The following is a 20997-nucleotide window of genomic DNA, read 5'->3' on the forward strand; positions in this document are numbered from 1 at the left end:
GCTGCACAAATGCTAAAGGAGCAGTACCACTGCCCCACACCTAAACATGCCTGCTGCCATTATTACCTGCCTTCTGTGGGCTGGGAACAGGTGAAGTGGAAACAGGTCATGGAGAGTCTGGTTTCTCCTTTGTAGTGGTTTGAAAGCAAAACCAGTAAGAGACTCCGAGTCAGAAATAAATTTTAATAGAAAGAAGGTAAAATAAAAAGCAATAGTACAGAAGACCCCTGACAGAGGCAGAATAGAACCTGACACCCTGTTAGTTAGGGTGGTGGTAGCAGTCCAGATGAAGTGGTCTTCAGGAAGTGACCCCGTAGAAAGGTCGGGTAGCTCTGGTCCTCTGGGAATCCAGTAGGTAAGGGCTACTTGTACTGTCCCAGCTTATATCCAGGTGAGAATGCTTGGCTCCTCCCCCTGGGCAGAGCATCTCACAATGGGATGATGAGCCGTGAAATGGGTCCTTGATGGCCCGCCCATTAAACAGAGATAACTCCTGGAGGGAGTTACCTCTGAGTCATGGGCAAGGTGATTAACAGAAGACAGCCCAAAGGAGGGGGGTGTGGGAAAACACCGCCCCACCTGGTTTCAACAGTTCATGAAGATGGTGATAGAATAATTACTTTGTGTACATCCTACACTGCAACCCAGGACATCCTTCCACAACAGGCTGCTCAAAGTGGCATTTGTTCTTGCAACAGTGCTGGGTATCAGTAATTTCCCATGGCCTAGACATGGCCGCAGAGCTCTGTGCACAGCTGGATGACTACACTTGGCCAGGGAGAGAATCACCAAGGGGTAGGGCTCTCTACCTTGTGACAACAGGTCACAGATTTTTCCTAAAGTCACTTCCCTTCTCATTCATTCAATATTCAAAAGAGGACTAGGTTACAAGTAATGATTTTTACCACCACCCCAGCACACAAGAAGCTGTTTCCCACAGGAGACCAGGGGAAGAGAGAGAAGCATTCCCATGTTTTGAAAACAGTAGCAGCAGTTTATTCACAGTTCTTCAGCCATTCCCTGCCCCTGCAGTGGCTGCACTAGGTCAATCCCCGTTGTCACCAAGCTTTAGGAGGTGTGTTTTTGGGTGGCAGGGCGATACAGGTTGTCACAGCCCTTTGACTTGAGCACCCTGAGAAGTGGTGCCATGATGCTGAATGACAGAAGAGCAGGAGGATACTGGTGCAAGTAAAGGGAAATCTCCTCCAGCAGCAGGGATCCCATTGCTGGGATCTTCCATTTCAGATCCAAGGGTAGAGGCAACCCAAAGCTGCCTCAGGCCCTCGAAATTCTTTTGCAAATGGAGTCAGTGGGCATCTCTCCTACCCTCTCCAGCACAGGCACCTGAGGAACAGCTCAGAAAAGCCTAGTATGGCCGAAACTTGCGCTGGGCTCGCATCAGTGCAATCCTCTGCTTGTCCTCCTCAAACTTCTTCCTCAACTGAGCAATGTCTAAAACACAGAGAAAGAACAGGTCACACGAGAACAGCAGATCTCCCTCTCCTGGGAGCTTCCACACACCAGAGGTGCTCAGTCCCAACAGCCACAAACACACACTTCCCAGAGTGGGTCCTTTCACATGAGTATCAAGCTGGGGCTCCAGCCGTTTATCTCTGGTGGTGCTGCAGCTCCCTCTTGGGGAGGAAATAGCTAGTTTCCCCCTTCAATCGCTGCCTCTATGCAGACTGAATAAGCACCTCTTGGAAAATCACAACCTACATACCCTCCCACAAAATACTCCAGCAGTCCTTGGTGAGACAGGTTGTGGCAAGAGGCCATTCAGATCCAGCCAGCCAGTTACTTACTGGCAGCTGGCTTACTGGCAGACAGCCCTGGGGGCAGAAGGATGCTCTTGGGGCCACAGTGAGAGAGATGAGAGACAGGGGCAGGGGAGGAGGAGACTTGCACACTCACGCTCTCTCTTGGCCTCGCGATGCTGCCAGGCATAGAAGTTGAGCAGCTCTTTGCGGGCCCTTTTCTGTTTCTCCTTCTCCAGCAGGCGCAGGTTGGCGGCCTCTGTCCGGGGCAGGCCAGGCTTCCGGCCCTTCCGGGTTACCTTCACCCAGCCCTCCTCATCCGGAACGCCCTCCTCCTCGGCTGCTTTGGCTTCTTCCTGTAAGGACAGGAGGGTGAGGCAGCCCTCAGTGTAGATGCACAGCTTAATGCACAGCTGCCCACAGCCCTCTCTTACACACAGACAAAGCTCCTGCTTCCACACAAGATTTAAAGGAAGGCGTGGAATCAGAGCTGCAGGCACTCTACTCTCAGTCACAACACTGCATGTCAGCTGCAAACCAATTTATTTGTGGCTATCTTTGTAAGCCCTAGAAGAAGAGTCAGGTGCTGCAGACCAAACCTGGGTCTGACAGCCCACCCGCAACTGGGAGTAAAAATTCTCTGCCAAAGAGAGGGACCCTCAGCCAGAGCTATGACCTATGGCCAGAGCATAGAGAAATTTCTATTCTTTCCCTCTGCCCCAAGAAAACTGCTTAGCTGGGTTCCCTCCCCAGCCTGGCCTCACCTCTGCCATCTTTTTATCATAGTCTTGCATGTAGGCATCCACCTCAGCCTTCAGCTCCTGCGGGTTCACAATGGAGGCTTCATAGCTGGCAATCCACTCTGAGACAGAGAGGGCACAAGTCAGCAGCAGCTGCTGTTAGAAGCAGGCTAATGTGGTGCTTTTGGGCAGCTCTAGAGTGAAATCTAGAGTGAGGGGAAGGACACACTGTTCCCATTTGTGTTCAGCTTCTCCTCTGCCACAGCTCAAACTGACTTGGCTGCGAGCACAACCAGTATGTAATGGGAAGAGTTTGCAACTTGCCCGGGCAGAAGTGGGCCAGCCTTAACCCAAGGGGCACAACATTCAGGGCTGTGCTTCTGTCAAGGGGTTATATGTGAAGTGCTGCCAACTTGACAGATATTTGGTGCCTGTTGCATGAGTCTAGTGTCCATTTTGAGGACAAGATGCAGACAGTACCTCTGAATCTATGCAATACTAAAAAAATGTCAGGAAAGAGGACCCTTCCAAGTGTCCCCACTGTCCCATAAGGTCACTGGACCAGACTTAACATCTGGTTCAATAAGATTGCTACTCAGCAAATAATAAAAGCACACAAAACACTGAACATCCCCCAGCTGAGAACAAAATGGGACATGCAGGGTAGAATTCAGCAAACAATGAGTACAGTTCTTCCCTGGAATTAGCCCATAGAAAGATAGCTAGAGCTGACATACTGCTAATGCCAGTTTTCACAGGGTGGCTTTCTGTTGATATTAGCAAGGGACCTTCCTGTGACAGAGCCTTGGCTGCCTGGACAGCTGCTGGTTTCCTGAACACCACGTATGCTACTTGAAATCCCTAAAAGAAAAAAAAATACCCAGGTGAGTCAGATATGTCAGAGAAACTGGTGATGGAGCAAGGAACTGCAGTACAAATAACTTCAAAAAATAAAACAAAAATCAAACCACAAGTGGCAGTAGGCTAGAAAAAAAAAAAAAAAGGCAGCGTAAACTTAAGTAAGTAATCCCGTCACCCAATGCCCCATATGGTTTCCTATGACTCATATTCTGAAGAGAACCATTTAGTACTTGCCATATTTTCCCACTAAGCATCAGCATTCCTTTTTCCCGCCCAAGGTTTACCTTTACAGTATTCTGGTCGAAGAATTTGGACGTCAGGTTCTCTTTTTTCTCTCCTGACCCTCGCTTGTCATAGATATCCACAGACTGCACATGCCCACAGCGAGAGAACAGCCTGGACAGAGAGTCCTTAACACGGGAGAGTAAGAGAAAATTGCCGGTACAGCAAAGCAGAAACGATGCCCCCCTCAAGCAGCCCGCAGAACTCTCCCGGCCCCAGCCCGGCCCCCCGCCCACAGCAGCCCCAGGCACGGCGCTCCCGGGCCTGCAAGGCCCTGCCTCGGCGCGGCCGCCCCCACTCACCGGGCCGCAGTACGGGGGCACGTTGAGGACGAAGAGCGTGCGGCGAGGCGGGTGCGCGGTGTCGGCGCCTTCCCGCACCTGGTGCTCCTTCACCAACAGGCAGTGGGACGAGCGCTGCCGCTCCGAGAACTTCACCTGCAGAGCTGCGAGGGACGCACCACTCTGAGACGCCGCTGCCGCCCCGGCCCCGCTCTGCCCCTCACCCGTGTACCCCGGTGCCCCGCTCTGCCCCTCACCCGCGTATCCCGCCGGGGCCGCTCCCGGTGCCCCGCTCTGCCCCTCACCCGTGTATCCCCCCGGCCCCTCTCCCGGTGTCCCCCTCTGCTCCTCACCCGTGTATCCCGGCGGGGCCGCTCCGGCCGCACGCCCCGTGGCGGCCGCCATCTTCAGTGCGCGAGGCGGGGCGGCGCGGGGGCCGCCGGGAGCTGTAGTTCTCCGGGCGCGGCGGGCCCCGGTAATGGTGGTGGTGGCGGGTGGGCCCGCCCCGGCCCCGGGGTCGAGTTCATGGTTTTGTAAAAACAGTGTAAAACTCACGTATTGTCCTTAATGTGAGAGATGCAAGTAAATCTTAAAGAGATTTAGAAACAGTCAAAGGCAATTGTTTTTAAAGACTCGTTAATTTAAAAAAAAAATCAAAAAAACCTTTACAGACAAACTTATAATGGAAGACAGGACCATTTCAAAAATGCTCAAGACTAATGTAGGAGGTGATAAAATATGACATGATATGGAGAGCTGATCCAACGAAATATCAAGTCAATGAACATTATCAAAAGGTACATGCAAAAGCCATGAAAATATACCAAATTTGCACATTGTGGCATCACTTCAGATGTCCTCGCATTTTTGAAATAAAAGAAACCCAAAACAAACAAAAGAAACATTGTTACAAATAACCTACCACCTGTCCGGGCCAGCCATTTAATGTCTAAATTTGTGCACATTAATTCAGAGTGCAGGCAATTAGTATATGCAAGTCCCTAATTTCTACCAGCCCAGAAGGAGCTCCCCCCCAAAAAAACCCCAACCCCTCCCCCGAAAAACCCCAACCAAACAAAAACCCCCCAAACAACAACAACAAAAAAAAACCCCACAAAAAACCCAACCCCCCCCCACAAAACAAACAAACAAAAAAACTAAACCAAACAAACCAACACAAAAAACCCAACATAAAATTATAACCGTGTGCCATGAGACTAAATGTAAGCAGAAGGTGGCAGGTTTGAAACCATGATTAGCATGGAGAGCCAAGGTGAACTGCCTGAAAAGGACTGGGAATAACCTGATACGAACTGGGAATAAACAGTTACTCTTGTTTCGAGCCCAACAAAAGAAGCCATGCAATGGTGCATTAAAGAGCTGACCAAGACCAGAATACCAGTGAACACCAGTGAACATCAAGACAGTGCTGTAAGATAAGCCATGGAGTGGTGTTTGGACAACCACTTAATTCGCCGATATGTAGAAAATAAGAATATGCGGCTGTAGATCACAGAGCTATGGAACAGACCAGACAGTACTTCTTCCATGGAAGTATGTCAATGCCACATAAACTCTCAGATAACCTAAACACAATGCAGAGTTTAACAGTAAGTTAAGATGCGTTTTGATATTTGGCTTTTCAATCTATTAATTTAAAAAATCCTTGAGTCTCCTTATTCTTACAGAAGAGGCAAGAGATGCACTCACAATACTTGTCTTCACAGTTACACAGCCTTCTGTCTAGCTGGTAATGAAAATAGCCCACTTCACCTAGAACAGATACCCTGATTTCAGAGCGGTTTTTGCTATAAAGTTACTTTTTAAATTACCAGGCTGTCAGTAACAAAGGCTGCTTTTTCCTGTAAAAAGAGAATTGGAATTACATGGACACAAATGGCTTCAATTTAGTAGCAAGAGTCAGCTGCTAATTTCTATGATCCAGATTAAAAGGTAGATGAGTAACAGTTCTCTCACCCATAGGCTTCTCTAGCTCTTTGTCATATTAATAGTTTTGAAATTTCTGTGTTTACCTAGAAAGCACAACTGACTCAACATTGGAATACATCCACTTATCTTTAGTTGCTTCCCAGCATCTAAAAAGGCTTAGGACCCACTCTCTGTATAACAAATGTTTATTCAGAAACAGGTAATACATTATCTTCTCGAACCCCTAATGTTTCCTCCCCCTCCCCTTTTCTTTTATTAAAACACAGGTATTTGGTGGGCAATCTAAAAAAGGAGAACAATAGCTGTCTTAGGTCCCTTCCCCTCCAAACATCTGCTGTTCACATGAAGCACCCTACCAATGGTGGTGTCACTGGCCTTCAAACCAAAGAGAGTACTCCAGAAAAACAAGTCCTTCCAAGTCCTTATTATTTCCATGGCTAAAAGGGATACAGTGAGATAGAGGAATGGTCTGCACAAGCTAGATAGGAGAAAGAGTTCATACAGAACAAGAAAGCAAAAGAAACACGGGGCTGTCCAAGAAATGGAATCTGGACTTACAGGAGCTACTCAGCAGAGCTGAACAGAATGGATTAGGTCAGTCTCCCAACTAGTAGGATCAAATTCAAACCCCAACTAGATTCTGGAAGTTGCTCTCAGCTTTCGTCTCTTCCAATACAATTTAAACAAACACAAATGAGTGGAGCTACTGGGGCTTCCAACATCCAAGGCGCCAATGCGGTACAATGGTGTACTGGAAGTGCCACCTAGTGGCCTGTCACACACACTCGCTGGCCCACGTCACGTCCTCACCGCCCTGCACGGGACTTGACACTCCTCTCCCGTGTTCCTTGGACAGCACTAACTGCCCTCTGCTCCTAAACCTCTGCCTGAAGCCACACACTGCAGCGATCATCCTCCACATCCAGGCATGGCAGCAGCACAACTGCACAGCATCCACACAATGCCTGAACAGCAGCTCTCAAAGAAATGAATTCTCAGACACAAGACTTTGTGGGTATTAGGATCTGAAAAGGGTCCCAGGTCCTTTTTATAGGAGACTGGCTGAGTTAGAAGGCAAGAAAGAAACTCATGTCCGTGCATCAGCAGGAGGAGGCAATACAGTCTAATGGGAGTCAAACAGCTGAGTTTCTTCTAGCTCTGAACACAACTGGTTCTTAATTTTTCAGTCCAGAAAGAGGAGAGCAACTGATCCTGACCCTCCAGAGCAAATATATTCATTGTACAAATGCCAAAATAACCCTCCAGCACTAAAAGAGTTGAAACAACCCTGCCCATAGCACAATGGCTGGTGCACTTGTACATACATCCTTTCTGCTTGATGTCTCTTACACTGCGGGCAACCCAGCTTTTCCCGCTTCTTCTCAATGTCCCAGCTGCTGAGCAGGAAAGTGTCCAACAGCCAGAAGGAAAAGTTATGCCACCAAATGCCAACAAGTCTCTTCTGGATGGAGCCCAACCTGCCTTTGTACCCAGCGCAGCAACTTCAGAAACAACGTGGTGCTCCTGCCTGTGGACAATCAAGGGGATGCACCTTTTAGTTAAAGGTCAGTCAGAAGAGAAGGAGATCACCACTCCTTCCCTCAAGGTCTATGTGCACTTTTTATGGCCACTGGGGGCTTTGGAATAAAGGATGGAGTTACATGGTATATGCTTGGTAATACATTACTGGCAGAAGGGGGAGGTTATTCTCTTGGAAAAAAAAATCATGGAAGAAAACTCCAGCTATGAAAACAGAAAGTACACACACAAGAGAAAACACTATTGTACAGTAAGGTAGCAATCATAGAAAACAAAAAATTTCAGGACAGGCAAATGCAAATAACATCTGCACTCCTGCACTTTCCTCATCCCCCAACTTATATGAATTTCTCAGTCCACTGCTTGCTCCCCCCTCTCAGAGTTTAATTTTGAATTCTGTGGGCTGCACAGAGGTAGAGACCCCTGATGATTTGAAGAGGGCCTTCAAGATAGTTTCAGGGTCCACTTCAGCTGAGGAATTTGAGGAGGCGCTTGCACTTGACCTGCGTGGTTCCCCTTCCTTCTTCACTGAAGGGGTATCACTCAATCGGCTGGAGGATTAAAAAAAAATAAATTTAAAAGGCAGTATTTAACCTCTCTTTATGATAAATACATTTTAATGCTGTATCTGTACTTAATGTTATCAGTGTTTCCCTCTTATCAATATCAGAGATAAAGGTTTTAAATACGCTTTTCTCACAAGAAAACATCCTCATCTCAGATTATTTTTGAGCCTCAGGGCTGAGAACACCATTTAGTGAAGCTACACTGCACTCCACTTAACATATTGTGCCACAGAAGGGGAGAGAAAGAAAATTCATGGGACAATAATTCTCAGATAGAAGCAGCAAGAGTGTTTGGACCTCTTTCCCACTGAAGGACACTTACAGCAATATAGGCTGGTCTGAGGTGATGACATTCCCATTCATATGAAGATTGCATTTCATTGGCTGACCTAAATAAAAATAAAATACAAAATCCATTCTATCAGAATTGGGGTAAGGCAAGATCCTTGAAACATCACACAACAGTGCAAGCAATAGAGTTTGACATGCTGGAGAAACATGAGAAAGTGCAGCTGAAAAATCTTTTGTTGCAGAATCAGAGCAACAGAAGAGCCACTGAAAAACTCAGTACAATATCAAGGATCATACTAATTAACAAGTTACATAGAAGTACGAAGCCCTTAGCAGGGATACAAGAGGATCTCCCATTCTTAGCTGCCTGCTCCTCATCTGACATCCATAACATGTCACCCATCTAAAGAAAGAAAAAGCACCTATTTCCAGCTAAAAATTAACAGCTCAATAGTAATTTCAGTTTAACAAGGTTAAAAAATAAAATTGCATTATTCAAAGTTTATAGAGAATCTGATACTAACTGTTTTATAATCCAATTCAAAATGTCTCTGAGTACACCCTGAAACTATTACAAATACTAGTTTTTACCTGTACTTTGCAAGCAGCTCTGTAAGCAGGTAAAGCCTTCCTAAGGACTTTCCAGCTCTTGGTAGCAAATTAGAAACACAAGAAATTTCATTTGAAAGTTAGACCAGACTCATTATGACCCTGCCTGCAGCTCTGAACCTTCATTTCCTAGGAAAATGTGGGTGGGTTTTTTTTAATGCATTTAAATAAACTGCATATATTCAGCTAGTTACACAGCAATCATCTTATCTGGCTCTTGAACTGATTTTCTGGTATTTCTCTCTTGCTAGCATATGAGCATCTAAGATGCTTTTAAACCTTCCACTCAGGTGGAAAAGTCATTCTTGATTTATTTATCTTACATGCAATTCTGGCATCAAACTTACCATCTAAGCACCTGTTGTTGTATTTCTTATATGCTGTGATAGCATCTTCTTTCTTCACAAATACTACCTCAGCCACTCCAGGGTGCACCAGCCGGGCTCGCTTCAGAGCACCACACACACAGAATAACTCCTGAGGGCAGAGAGCCAGTCATGACCATGGTTACATAAAAAGCACTGCATGAGAAGGGTTTACTTGCTTCATCACACCACCCATACTGCTTATTAAATACCTCATAGGATCTGGACACTTGTCTTACTTGTGTTTGTTATGGTATAAGTACTTGGCACTAATAATAGAGACTACACAAGCAGTGAAGTTCAGGGCCAGTACCCAGTAATGCTTTTCACACAGGAAGACCAGATTCATTCTCAGCCTGGTGAGAATGGAAGCCCCTAGATAATTTGGGGTGACAACTTTGGGGAGAAAAATCGTTTGGCATAAACCCTTCTTGTAAGTGATGTCAGGTATATCTTACTCTGTGGGATTTTGTCCCGTGTTCTTAAGCACACACCTTTTTAAAAAAATGTAAACCCCAAACAATCAGGAACCCTCAAAGTTTTTGCATGGACAGAAAACCCACATCACAGCCCTCTTCACTGCATTCACCATAGATGAAGTGATTTATCAAAAGAGGTAGGATAAGGAAAGGAAGTGTCACTCATGCACAGTCTGGCAGTAAGCAACACTCACAACAATATCTTCTTCTGTGACTCGAGGATGCAGATTATTTACGGTCATCTTTGTGCCTTCCAAAGGACTGAAAGCCAGCTGCCAACACAAACAAATGCATCACATGAAAAAGATCAGAAATATGGCACACAATACAGCACAGTAGAGAAAGCAATAAGAAGTCACTAAGGGTATGTCTGGGGATGTCTGTACACACAGAGGAGAGAGTTACAGCTAGTAATGGAAAATATCAATGTTTACTAAAGCCCAGCTCATCTGATGGCAAAAAGGAGCTCCTTTTCGTGCTAGTTTCTCTCTGAAGTAACTTTTCACTCTTATTCCCAAGAATAACACTAACTTAATCTGCATACAGAGCGCTCTGGTCACGCCCACACTTTTAATAGCCTGTCTGTGTTGTACTCTACACCAGCCAGCAAACCCCAAAATACACCTCCAGCCTCTCAAAAGCATGCTGAACTCAACACACCTAGGAAAACCTGGTAGGTTACTTGTACCCAGCACCAGGAGTTTGGCAAAGCAATTCCAGGCAGGCTGTCTACAAATTGTCTGAGAGGTCTCATGTGTACATTTGGAAAAACTCTTTTTTCTCCTTGCTAGCTGGAGTGGACATCCAATATATCAAATAGTGTTAAAACACTACTCCTAGGGACATGAAAGCCACCAAGGAATGTCCAAACAACAAACGCCACCTCCCTATAATATGGATTCCTCCAGGTCTGTGTGCAAGGAAAGGATGTTTAGACAGGTTTCAAATTCTTGGGACATGGACTGCAGTTATCAGAATAACCTTGATGATGTCCCAGAACTAACAGTGAAAGGCAGGCAGAAATGAGCTGCTCACATGTTCAATGAACAGCAGGTTTCAGATGTTTCAGAGACTTCTCTAAGTTCCCTTCCCTGAGCTCACCTCAACAGGTGCTGGCTCTTTTGGAGGCTCTTCCTTTGTCACTAAGGTCCGGGACACGTTTGCCAAGGCCTTTGTCTGCACAGGAGGGTGAGGTGCAGGTGGAGCTGTGTACGAATCGTTCTGGACCACTTTAGTCAGCGGAACAGTCTTGGACAAAGAGAATTTATTGCTGCTCACACCAGTCTACAGGCAGAAAAAAGAAAGCATCTCAGAGCTGCAGCCTACAAAAGCCATCACTTTTCTTCAAGCACCACCACCGGAGTATTACCAGTATGCACTAAGAACTGCATATCCTTCCCAGTGTCAAAACCACTACAGTGCTGGAGACTTTCAAAAGTCTCTAAGAAAAAAAAAAAATTAGCAAAAGTTTCTGGGCATAAACATAAAAAGGTATGCTTATCCAGAAAGAGCACTTCTCTCATAAGCACTTTTTGATTTCACACTTTGCTTAAATGAACCTTAACAATGTGATCTGAATTTGAAAAGCTCCTTTCATCCAAAGATTTTCAAGTACTTTATGAAGTGTTCACAAAGACTGCTCACTAACAGCAAGATTGAGAAATTCCAGAACAAAAAGCAGTAATTCCTCAGAATCACCAAGCTAGGGCACACAAAGACAGAATGTAGGCTGAAATACCTGAATTTAAAGCCAGACTAAAACTTGTGCTTGGAAGCTGCTGTGAACACTGGAAAGAACAAATTTACTCCAGGAAAAAACCTCAAGGAACCCTCATAAGATTATTTAAGAATCACAAATAGCCAGAAGCTCTATTCTGAATACCTACATGAGGAAATAAATTGCTGGGGTAATCATTGCACTACAGTGCCTCCATGATGGTAAAACTACATGAATTTGCCTTTCCAAAACCAGAGAATAACTTAGCCCAAACCTATGGCCAACTCCCATGTCTGAAACAGGACTAACTTCAAAGACATGATAGGTTGGCAAGGGCCTTATTCAGCTAAGCACTGAACATTCAAGAATGACAACTGCACGACCTCTCTGGGTCCCTGTGCCAGATGGTGATCAATACCGTGAGAATTTTGTCAACTAGAATTTCTTTTACTGCAGCACATTTATTGGTTTGTCTTCTCCATGGTCACTCCTGAAAAGGACCTGGGTTTTGCCTTTTCCAGGCACTGAGTGGCCAGACAGCATACAACCTCCTCAGCCTTGAGACACTGCTCTCTCACCCTCTCCTCATGCCCTCTGACCATCCTGTTTACTGGTTCCAGTCATGTATCACAGGGCCCCAGGATATGCAAAGAATTATGGATGCATTCTCAAAATGTCACATAGGAATCTTACTTCATTTGCTGGCTATGACTTCACTTCATCCACAGTTGGCCTTTGTTGCTGGAAGGATGCACTACTTACTCATTCTTAGCAGACCACAGAATAGCAGCTTCCCACAAAGCTGCTTTCTAGCCAGTCAGTCCTCAGTTTAAGCTGCAGAGGGCCATCTTATGCCAAAAGCAGCACCTTACATTTGTCTGTACTGAAATTCCATCTTCTCCAGAGCAACAATCCTCCCCAACAAGATGCCTATTAAGATTTTTGCACAGCAAGAGATTTCCTGTTCTGATGCTCAGTCTTCAGAAGCACCAGAAAGCTTCCCTTGCTGGTTTACTCGAACAGTAACCAGAGAGATTCAATGAACTTCCTCAATAAGAAGAACGTCAAAAGCCAGGATGCAGCAACCTGCCAGCAGGGCAGAAAGCACACATTCTGGCTGCAAAGAGCCCATAAAACCAGTTACCCTAAAAGAACTCCACTCCAAAAATAACAGTAGAAGCACTGGCAAAAAGGAAGGGTGGAGTGAAGAGCAAATATTTGAGGACAAAAACATCATTTACAGACTTTAAAAGAACATAAGCCCTGCAAAGACACAGCCTCTGTGTCCATGCAATGTGAGCATGGCATGGTGGGGACTGTCCAGATAATCTCTTACCAAGTTGTGCAGGAAACTGCTTGTGGTGGTGACTTTCATCTGTTTGCTAGGAAGGGGAGAGGTGCTTTCATCATCATCTTCCGTGTCATACGGACCCTGAAGTGAAGAAGGGAATAGTTTACACAGCGTAGGTAGACTGCATTGAGACATTTCAAAAATAGGTAGTTTTCTCCTGCCTTCAACCATCTTCAGCTAATGAACATGATTACACCTGATTTTAGTTTCAGGTATACAAGTCCATGTCAAAACATCAGCATAAAAACTCTTAGACTTTCTCTCCAAAAACACCACAGTACAACTGTTTCCCTAGATATACTGAAATCACATACAGATTCCTCTACTCCTGGGACCTCACAAGGACTGTTGAAGCTACATTAAATGGAATAAAGCCTCAGCATCTTACTTTTTAGCACCCTCCTACCTCTACAGTTGAAGCCTCTGCATGTGATTTTTAAATTAGTTTTGGGGGTGTGGTTTATTTTGTTTGTTTGGGGTTTTTTGCTGCTGTTTTTTTTAAATTAAACAAATGTCCACTGAATACACCTAAACTGAACATTCCTTTTGAATAGCCTGCTTTCCAGGCACAGAACATATCCATCTGGCCCTATAAAACACTGCACTAAGAGCTTTACTGAATGAATAATTAATTTTCCAGTTCACCTTAACACTCAGAGCCTTGCCTTAAAATACTGAGGTGAACTCCTACACAAGTATTTTTTTCATTGACTTGAAATAATGTTAAGAAAAAGTCTAAACACATATAGCAGTGCCCAGAACATAAGAAATCACGACTGCAAACACTTTCCCATTGATTCAGTAAAAAGGTAAAGAAAAATGGAGGGATTAGCAATGAGAGCTTGCAAAATCATTGAGTTGTCATAGTCAGCAAAATTCTGGTTTACAAACAGGGAAGTTGTTCCAGTCGCAGAAATGCTATGAAGGAGAGAAAAAAAAAAAAAAAAAAAAAAAAAAAAAAAAAAAAAAAAGGAAAGAGCACAGAGGAGAATTGTGCAGAAAATAAAAGAGCTGGGGAAAAACACTAGGCATCAGGACAATGGACTTGAGTTTGAGCCAAAATGAAATGGATTCCATGTTTACAATGATGAGGTCAGAATAATGAAGATATTTCATTGAACAACAGCATTTGGGACAGGTGAGGGTAGCAGGCCAGCATAAAGGTAACATACACAAATAGCTAAAGTTAGTATAATCATGGCAAAAAAGTCATCTGACATGATACTCTGAATGTCAGTTTTCCAGTATTTCATGCAGTACTTTATGTGTATACACACAAAATAATTTAAGTAATAAAAACTCGCAATTTTTCTCTGAAAGCACCCAAGGTAGTAAGGTGGCTGAATGGGGGGGGGCTGCAATAAAGGCCTTTAAAACTGATCCCAGAAAGACAATACTCTAGAGTCTTTCTCAAAATCTGCTTGATAAGTGTTATGGGAACTTTGGAAGTACATCAGAATACTAATTAACATAATTCCCTATCAGGATTCCAGCAGTGACCCACAGCTGGGATTTCACAGGAAGGTTTTACCCTCTCCCACCTCACTGCAGCACATTTGACCATGTACAATCACATTCACTCTCTGAAGAGGCTGCCAGCACTTTCAATCAAAACAACCAACAACTTGATCTGATGTGGTGTCACTAAGAAAAGTATAGAAAAACCTCAGAGCTAGAGGTCAGCCTCCAGGGAAAAAAAATACCATTAGCACACACAGATAAAACTTGGAATATTTACTTCTCATTCAGATAATACACTAGGAATCAAGATATATTATACTAAATGAAAACCTCAATTACTGTGAAACTATCTTAATCATGCAAGACACGGAAGCTAAGCTGATGGAGAACTTTCAAACACTTTCTTTCCTACTTAAGAGTTTTCTTTGCACCTGCCAATGCTTATGAACAGATTTTCTTCCCTGCCAAAGGTAACAAACGAAGTACAGAGCAGGTACCCACCTGTTTATGTATATGATTGTTCACCACATTGATCCTCATTCCTGCTGGATGAGAGTGTCCAGGAACTGGAGCCTTCTGCTACAGTTAGAGATAAAGAACCAAAGCATTAAGCACTACAGTCCATCAGATCCTTATTTCAGAAAATCAAAGCTTTAGTTGAATACCCTGAGATCACTTAAATGAAACTCACCTTCCTGCTTTGAAATATATTACCACAATATGTTCCTAGGTAACACCTGTATTTCCTGTGATACGTTCACTATGAGATAGCTTCACTTAAATTAAAGTCTAAGACCACATGAAAAAATCGATTCAAATGACTTAGGGTTTAGTCCAGGATTACTGGGAAGTTAACTTCAGTCCTGTCAGGACTCACTAGATCTACATTTCTGCCAATACAAAACCATGAATGGGGTAAGTCAGAAAGTAAGTATTTCTTCTTCCATGCTACAGGTAACTAAACATACATATCTCCATCAAACAAAAGGAGAAGTATGTGCTGCCCCTTAGCACTAAAGCTGCAGTGGAATGAAATGATGCACAGGGTAGTGTAGCTGCCCCTTCTGCAGCTCATTATACCACGAAACAGGGAAACCACCACAGAAGTAGCTAGGGAATGTAGCTGTAGTAATTGATGACTGACATCATGCAACAACACCCTTAAAATGCCCTTCTGTTTTTTTGAAAAAGCTGGAAGCATTAAAGAATAGATATTCTTACAAAAATAGTCCACACAAGTAGCAAAATCTTCAGATTTGCATTTTCTCTAGACTGCAACTTATACCATATCACCTCATGTTTCAATGTGCTAATCAATTCAGAAACAAGGATACCCATCCCACAGAAACAGCAGCAGACCTACATATTTTTTTGATTTCAAAGATTTTTACTTGCTTTATGAGAAACAAGACCTTAAGACAGCACATTTTGAGCTGTGTGCTGTACATTGGATCAAGACACACTACTTTGATTCCACTTCCACATTCACGAAGATAGGAAGGGTCAGGGGCAATTTGGAATCTCAGTACAAGTATTTTTAAAAATTTTTAGATAATTGCTCATTTGCAAGGTTCTGTCTACAGTCATAAATATATATGTTTCATTAAAATACTGTTGGTCAAACCAAGTCACAAAAAAATCCCCAAACACCAGGTCAGAACAAACTGCTACTGCAGCAAGTCTCTGGAAACTACTTTAACTCCTCAAAACTTTGCAGAAAATGTTCAGTTCCTCACGGCTGATGCTGATGATTTGGTTGAGGACAGCAAGAGTACTAATCACCCTCCTAATTAAGGACTGCTGAACAGACTGCTCTACTGTTCTGTGGTTAGCCCTCCTTACTGCCTCAAGAGTCCTTTCTCTTTCTTACATCAGCCTGGCAGTAAACCTGCATAGTGGGAAACTTCCTAGGCTAATCTGCAGAAGAAACATGTTGATGCTCTTCAGCAAAACCCACAGCTGAACAGAAAGAAGACTCATCTAGGCTTTCAAACTGATGACAACAGGACAACATGGGGTACATGTAAGCACACTGCTCATTTTTGGGAGGATGAAAATGGAAGACGTAGGCCAGGAACTTCAGTTCCATGCTTGTCGTGGTAAGGAGCAAACCCACTCAAACAACAATTCCAACAGTCTGGAAACTTCTGTTCTGATTCTACCCATTGTACTTAACAAAGTTCAACAGCACTTGTTTCTCAGAGAAGCTAAGAATCAAGTTGCTGTGCACATAGTAAAGTGAAATCAGAAAACTGGCCCAGGAAATCAGGGTGATCAACTGATTATAATACAATTGAAATAAATCTTGAGCCTCAGCAGGAATGCTTCATGTGATCAGGCAACTCCCTGGAAACCAGAGCATTCCTGAAAACCAGACAAGTATAAAAAGAGAAAACTGTAGAACAGCTCATTGAATTTTAAATTTTCTTAGCTACAAACATGGCTGCATATTCTCAACTGTTATCCCACCACTAGGATAAACCAGTTATCTCTACAGGACAATCCACCACATTAGACTTGCAAAGAGGGGCAGTATACTGCCAGAATGACAAAAAAAATCTGCATCATTTTGTTTGCATTCAGGTGGGAAAGAGACTACTTAACCATTCAAGACATCTCCTTTAATGCTGACAGGAATTCTGCCTTTTTGGGCCCAAAATTAAAATGAGAAGTTAAATGAAAAGTGTGATTCTACAAAAAGTCCCAAGCAGCTGCAAGGATACACGGCAGGATCAGAATCCTACCACACAGGCTGGAATGAACTGTATCATTGTTGCTTCTATTGTAACCATATGAACATATTAATATATTATCATGTCTACTGAACCACTGTAGAGTAACTAAGGGGCTCAGACGTGACTCACTTCACCTACTTGGATAGTTTTGGTGATTTTCACGGCTGGATTTACTGTCCCCATAGCTGGGCTGATAACAGCTGGAGTGCTCCTTTTTAAGCCGATCTTCTCTCTGGCATCCACCACTTTGGTCACCTTTTCAGCAGCAACACTTTGCTGCTTACGGGAATTCAACATCTCTCGAGCATCCTGCACCTTCCCTTTGATTTTGAACCGAGCGTCCTTCTGAACCAGTTTTTCTCGGGCATCTTTGACCCCCAGTTTGTGCCGGGCGTCGGTGAGTCCGATCTTCTGTCGGGCATCAAATGTCCGCTGGAAGCTCACAGCTGGTGATGGTCTATTCAGGAGATTTTGCTGGATCCCAATGCGAGATCTCACACCCCCAAACACCGGCCTTGTGTTAAGTCTAGGGGGGAAAAAAAAAAAAAAAAAAAAGAAGAAACAGTTTCAGGCATTATAAGATGTGATACAGTGTCAATAAAAGTATTTGTGTTTCTGCGAACAAAAGTCCATTTTTACTGTGCAGAAATCCACTCCAGCTGGATGTCTAAATACAACAGCAGAGCTCCTAAGCTGTTTTATGCTGGATATTACTTTCTACATAAACAGCTAAGGAAGCGATTTCCAAAATCCATCCTCAAGCTCACATTTACAAACTAAAGGGTCTGACTTCAGCTGTGCTGAGTACACAGTACATTAAACAAAACTCAACAACTCAGGTACTTTGGGGAAACTTCTGAAGGCAAAAAGGAACAGGAATAGACTTTCTAGCTTTAGGACTGAATAGGTCTGCTAAAGCATCTTCTGTAATACAATAATACATCCCGATACAAAGGAAACATGGAACTACACATGATTTCAGGAATCAAAGGAAACATGGAACTACACATGATTTCAGGAATTCTGGGCAGCAACTTCAGATTTGTGGGAGGAAAGCAACTTGAATTTTAGGATGTACAAGCACCAGTAACAACCTCAGTTCAAAGTCACCAGTTTCAAGGTTGATTAGCTTCAAGCAAAATACTCATTAGTCAAATTATTTTTTAACATGACTGCCTCTTCTTTAATGTGCTAAAAGAACTACTGCACGTGATGGCCTTTGATTTTTAAGCACATCATTATCACAATACCAAGCACAGAAAAACAACAGCCCACAAAAACTACAGCATTTGTACTTGTAGACAACTATTTCTAAAAAGCAGCACAACACAGGGTGAAAGCCAGAACTACCATCTTATGATGGGTCTGATACACTTTTTCAAATTCTGCCCTAAGAACAAAACCAGTTTATCTAATTTTTAATGGAGTTCCTCTGATAAGTATTTTAAAAGTTTTTTTCCATTGGGTTTCTTCGTATTTAAAACAAAAAAAAAGACAAAGGAGAAAGAGAGAAAAAAAAATTCTTGCTGTTGACTTTTTAAAAATCAAAATAGAGGGCTACAATGTTAATCTGCTTTCAGAAATGTGTTGTCCAGTGTTATAAAGTCTAAAAATAGACACCTAGAATTTGTTGTAATACTCAAAAGGTTAGTATCACAATGTCAAATGACGATGCTACTTCAATTCTTCATATACCTTTATATCAGTATTTTCTGATCTGATTTCACAACCTTCACATTATTTACACTCATGTATTTTCAGTTGAGAGATGTTTTAAAAAATCTCCAACCAACTAACCAACCAACCAACCAACCAAGAGATGAAAGACTTAACCTCTGCTTCTGTCTCTTTCATTCTTGTGTCCAGACCTCTGGGAAAGCTGGGACTGGAGTCCCATTTTACCACCTGTCTAAGAGTCCTCTGGCTGCTCTCTCATACAGCCAAAGCAAACCAGCCGGGAGAAACAGGAGGATTATTAAGACCATCTATGAGAATGTACCCAGAATACAGAAGACTAAGAGTACCCATAAAACAGCAGACATGGAGCAAGACTTCCCTTGCTCTTTAGAAAAGTATTTATTCAGCCATGCTGAAAGTGTCCAGCTGCAGCGCTACAAAGGGCTGGATCAGTGCCTCATCAGAGAGGTCAAATAAAACCAGAAATTTATGTATCAACATTTACATCAGAATTAGTTAAAACTTTTGATGACAAAACCCAATGAAATAGGTCAAGAAGCTGTACTGAAGATTACAGCATTTCTGAAGAGCTGTTTTTACCCTAATAAGCAACTCTCTTTCACAGATAATTGCTTACCCTACAAGAGCATTAACTGCATTTGTGCCACAGCACCTGAAATAAAAGCAGATCTCAAACATCTGATTCACTTTCCAGGATTCTAAGCTCTGGCTTGAGTATTTAATGGACCAGTACATTTTATAGGTGAAAATTTTTCTGTTATTTCATCTAGACTACTGAACAGCATGAATATAACGATTTAAACTTATTCAGTTTATCCAGCCTTCACAAAGGCAAGTTTGCTACCTCAGGAATGTAAGAAAGTGAGCTAAACCTGACATACAAGAGGACCGCAGGGCACAACAATTCTTACAGTGCTGCAGAGGGATTGTTGTTCAGCTAAAAAAAAAAAAAAAGCAGGAAGAATTCCTGAAAGAAATAAGAGTTAAGGAGGGATTTGAAAAGGGATAAAGGAAGAACTTGGGGCACAGTAAGCAGCCTAAGACTCTTCCAAATATGCAGGGTAACACATGAATGAAAGCACAGTGCCAAGGCCTAGTCTAGACTAGGATTTAAATATGTTTGAATGTTTTGGTAGTATATGTTAGCACATAACTTTCAGAATATTACTCTAGACATGTAAGTGTATACACATTCGGAGTCAAAAAGAAGGGCAATGAATTAAAAAAAACAAAAAACAAAAAACAAACCCAAAACAACAACAAAAAAAAAATCAAACAAAAAGACTATCAGACAAAAATCAACCAAACAAAAAACAACAGAGCAAGAGCCCACTGAGCTGACAGAGATGGGGGACAAGGTCTTCAGAAGCATTAAGAGAGTAAGGCAAAAGGGAAAATGAAAAGCTACCGAAGGAGAATCCAGGTAAGAACTGCCAACTATGGCGGTAAATGGCCCGGCCTACCCTGGAGACATCTGCCGTGCAAATAAATAACCTGACCTTGCAGCTCTGTTCTGAAACATGCTCCGCGTTCTCTCACGCACTTCAAACAAACTGTCGGAGCATCACCAAACGCGCTGAAGGGGCGACAACCCCCGAGGCCCGGGCGGCCTCTCCCGCGCGGGTGCCCGGCGGCCGCGGTCGGTTACGGCTCCTCCACCAAGGGCCGAGCGGCGCCGGGAGCGCGGGGGCACCGGGCCCGCAGGGCACCGCCCGGGTAACAACAGCAGCCCGGACACCGACGGCGTCAGGGCCGCGGACCCCGTTACAGAGAGCAGCGCTGGGTTAGTCGGCGGGGTCACACGGGAGGCAGCGGGGACAGGGCAAACCGGAGGAGTCAGTGATACGAGAGGGCGGCAGGGATCCCGAACAGACCGAGCCGGGACGGGCCGGCGAGCCGGGGCAGCGCCAGGCGCAGGGCCGAGGCGAGGGCCCGACCCCCAGCCCGGCCCTGAGTGACGGCCGCCTCCGCCAATCGCATCGCAGCGGGGCCCCGCGGGCCCGCGGGCCAGCCAATAGGAACGTGAGGGCGGGAGAAGGGCCGGGCCGCGCCAAGGCAGCTGCGGCCCGCGGCCCCCGAAGCGGAGCCCCCCGAAGGGACACACGAAGAATGGCCGGGGCCCGCCGGACCCGAGGCGCTGCGTCGCCGTCCCAACCGCTCACCTTCCCTTCAGCGTCACACCGCGTTTCCGTATGAGCTCGTCCAGAGACAGGTCCGCCATCTTGTCGCGGCCCCAACGATGAGACGCAGCGAGCGCCTCCCGGAGGTGACACCGTACGACTTCCGCCCTTCGCTCCGCCCCCAGAGGCGCGGCG

At 44.3% G+C, this 20997-nt stretch overlaps 2 protein-coding genes across 3 annotated transcripts; both read right to left on the reverse strand.

Moving 5' to 3' along the window:
• Nucleotides 1-163: 163 nt before the first annotated feature.
• Nucleotides 164-4962, reverse strand: RRP7A (ribosomal RNA processing 7 homolog A). Its single transcript, XM_083859629.1, has 7 exons — nucleotides 4275-4962; nucleotides 3943-4085; nucleotides 3643-3768; nucleotides 3235-3358; nucleotides 2522-2619; nucleotides 1915-2113; nucleotides 164-1452 (listed from the first exon to the last, which is right to left on the reverse strand). Exons 1-7 carry the CDS (start codon nucleotides 4324-4326, stop codon nucleotides 1367-1369), a joined length of 828 nt encoding a protein of 275 aa, XP_083715755.1. The 5' UTR covers nucleotides 4327-4962; the 3' UTR covers nucleotides 164-1366.
• A 94-nt stretch (nucleotides 4963-5056) lies between these two features.
• On the reverse strand, nucleotides 5057-20972 carry POLDIP3 (DNA polymerase delta interacting protein 3). Of its 2 annotated transcripts, none has more exons than XM_083860033.1 (9): nucleotides 20845-20972; nucleotides 17123-17510; nucleotides 14751-14825; nucleotides 12774-12869; nucleotides 10822-11004; nucleotides 9915-9992; nucleotides 9224-9353; nucleotides 8299-8365; nucleotides 5057-7961 (listed from the first exon to the last, which is right to left on the reverse strand). In XM_083860033.1, the coding sequence occupies exons 1-9, from the start codon at nucleotides 20901-20903 to the stop codon at nucleotides 7787-7789; spliced, it is 1251 nt and encodes a 416-aa protein (XP_083716159.1). In that variant the 5' UTR covers nucleotides 20904-20972; the 3' UTR covers nucleotides 5057-7786. The 2 variants fall into 2 exon arrangements, with proteins under 2 accessions (XP_083716159.1, XP_083716158.1); XM_083860032.1 differs by having other exon boundaries at nucleotides 14751-14828.
• Nucleotides 20973-20997: the final 25 nt, after the last annotated feature.

Source organism: Zosterops lateralis (genome assembly GCF_965231275.1).
Source record: "Zosterops lateralis genome assembly, chromosome: 4".
Taxonomy (NCBI): Eukaryota; Metazoa; Chordata; class Aves; order Passeriformes; family Zosteropidae; genus Zosterops; species Zosterops lateralis.

Coding starts and splice junctions, on each gene's coding strand:
- RRP7A (XM_083859629.1), bottom strand. CDS start 4,326: ATGGCGGCCGCCACGGGGCGTGCGGCCGGAGCGGCCCCGCCGGGATAC. Junction 4,086..4,274: donor GGCCCCGCCGGGATACACGG/GTGAGGAGCAGA, acceptor CGTCCCTCGCAG/CTCTGCAGGTGAAGTTCTCG. Junction 1,453..1,914: donor TCGCGAGGCCAAGAGAGAGC/GTGAGTGTGCAA, acceptor TCTGTGTTTTAG/ACATTGCTCAGTTGAGGAAG.
- POLDIP3 (XM_083860032.1), bottom strand. CDS start 20,903: ATGGCGGACCTGTCTCTGGACGAGCTCATACGGAAACGCGGTGTGACG. Junction 14,829..17,122: donor AAATCACCAAAACTATCCAA/GTAGGTGAAGTG, acceptor CTCTAACTGTAG/CAGAAGGCTCCAGTTCCTGG. Junction 9,354..9,914: donor TCACAGAAGAAGATATTGTT/GTGAGTGTTGCT, acceptor CTCTGCCCTCAG/GAGTTATTCTGTGTGTGTGG.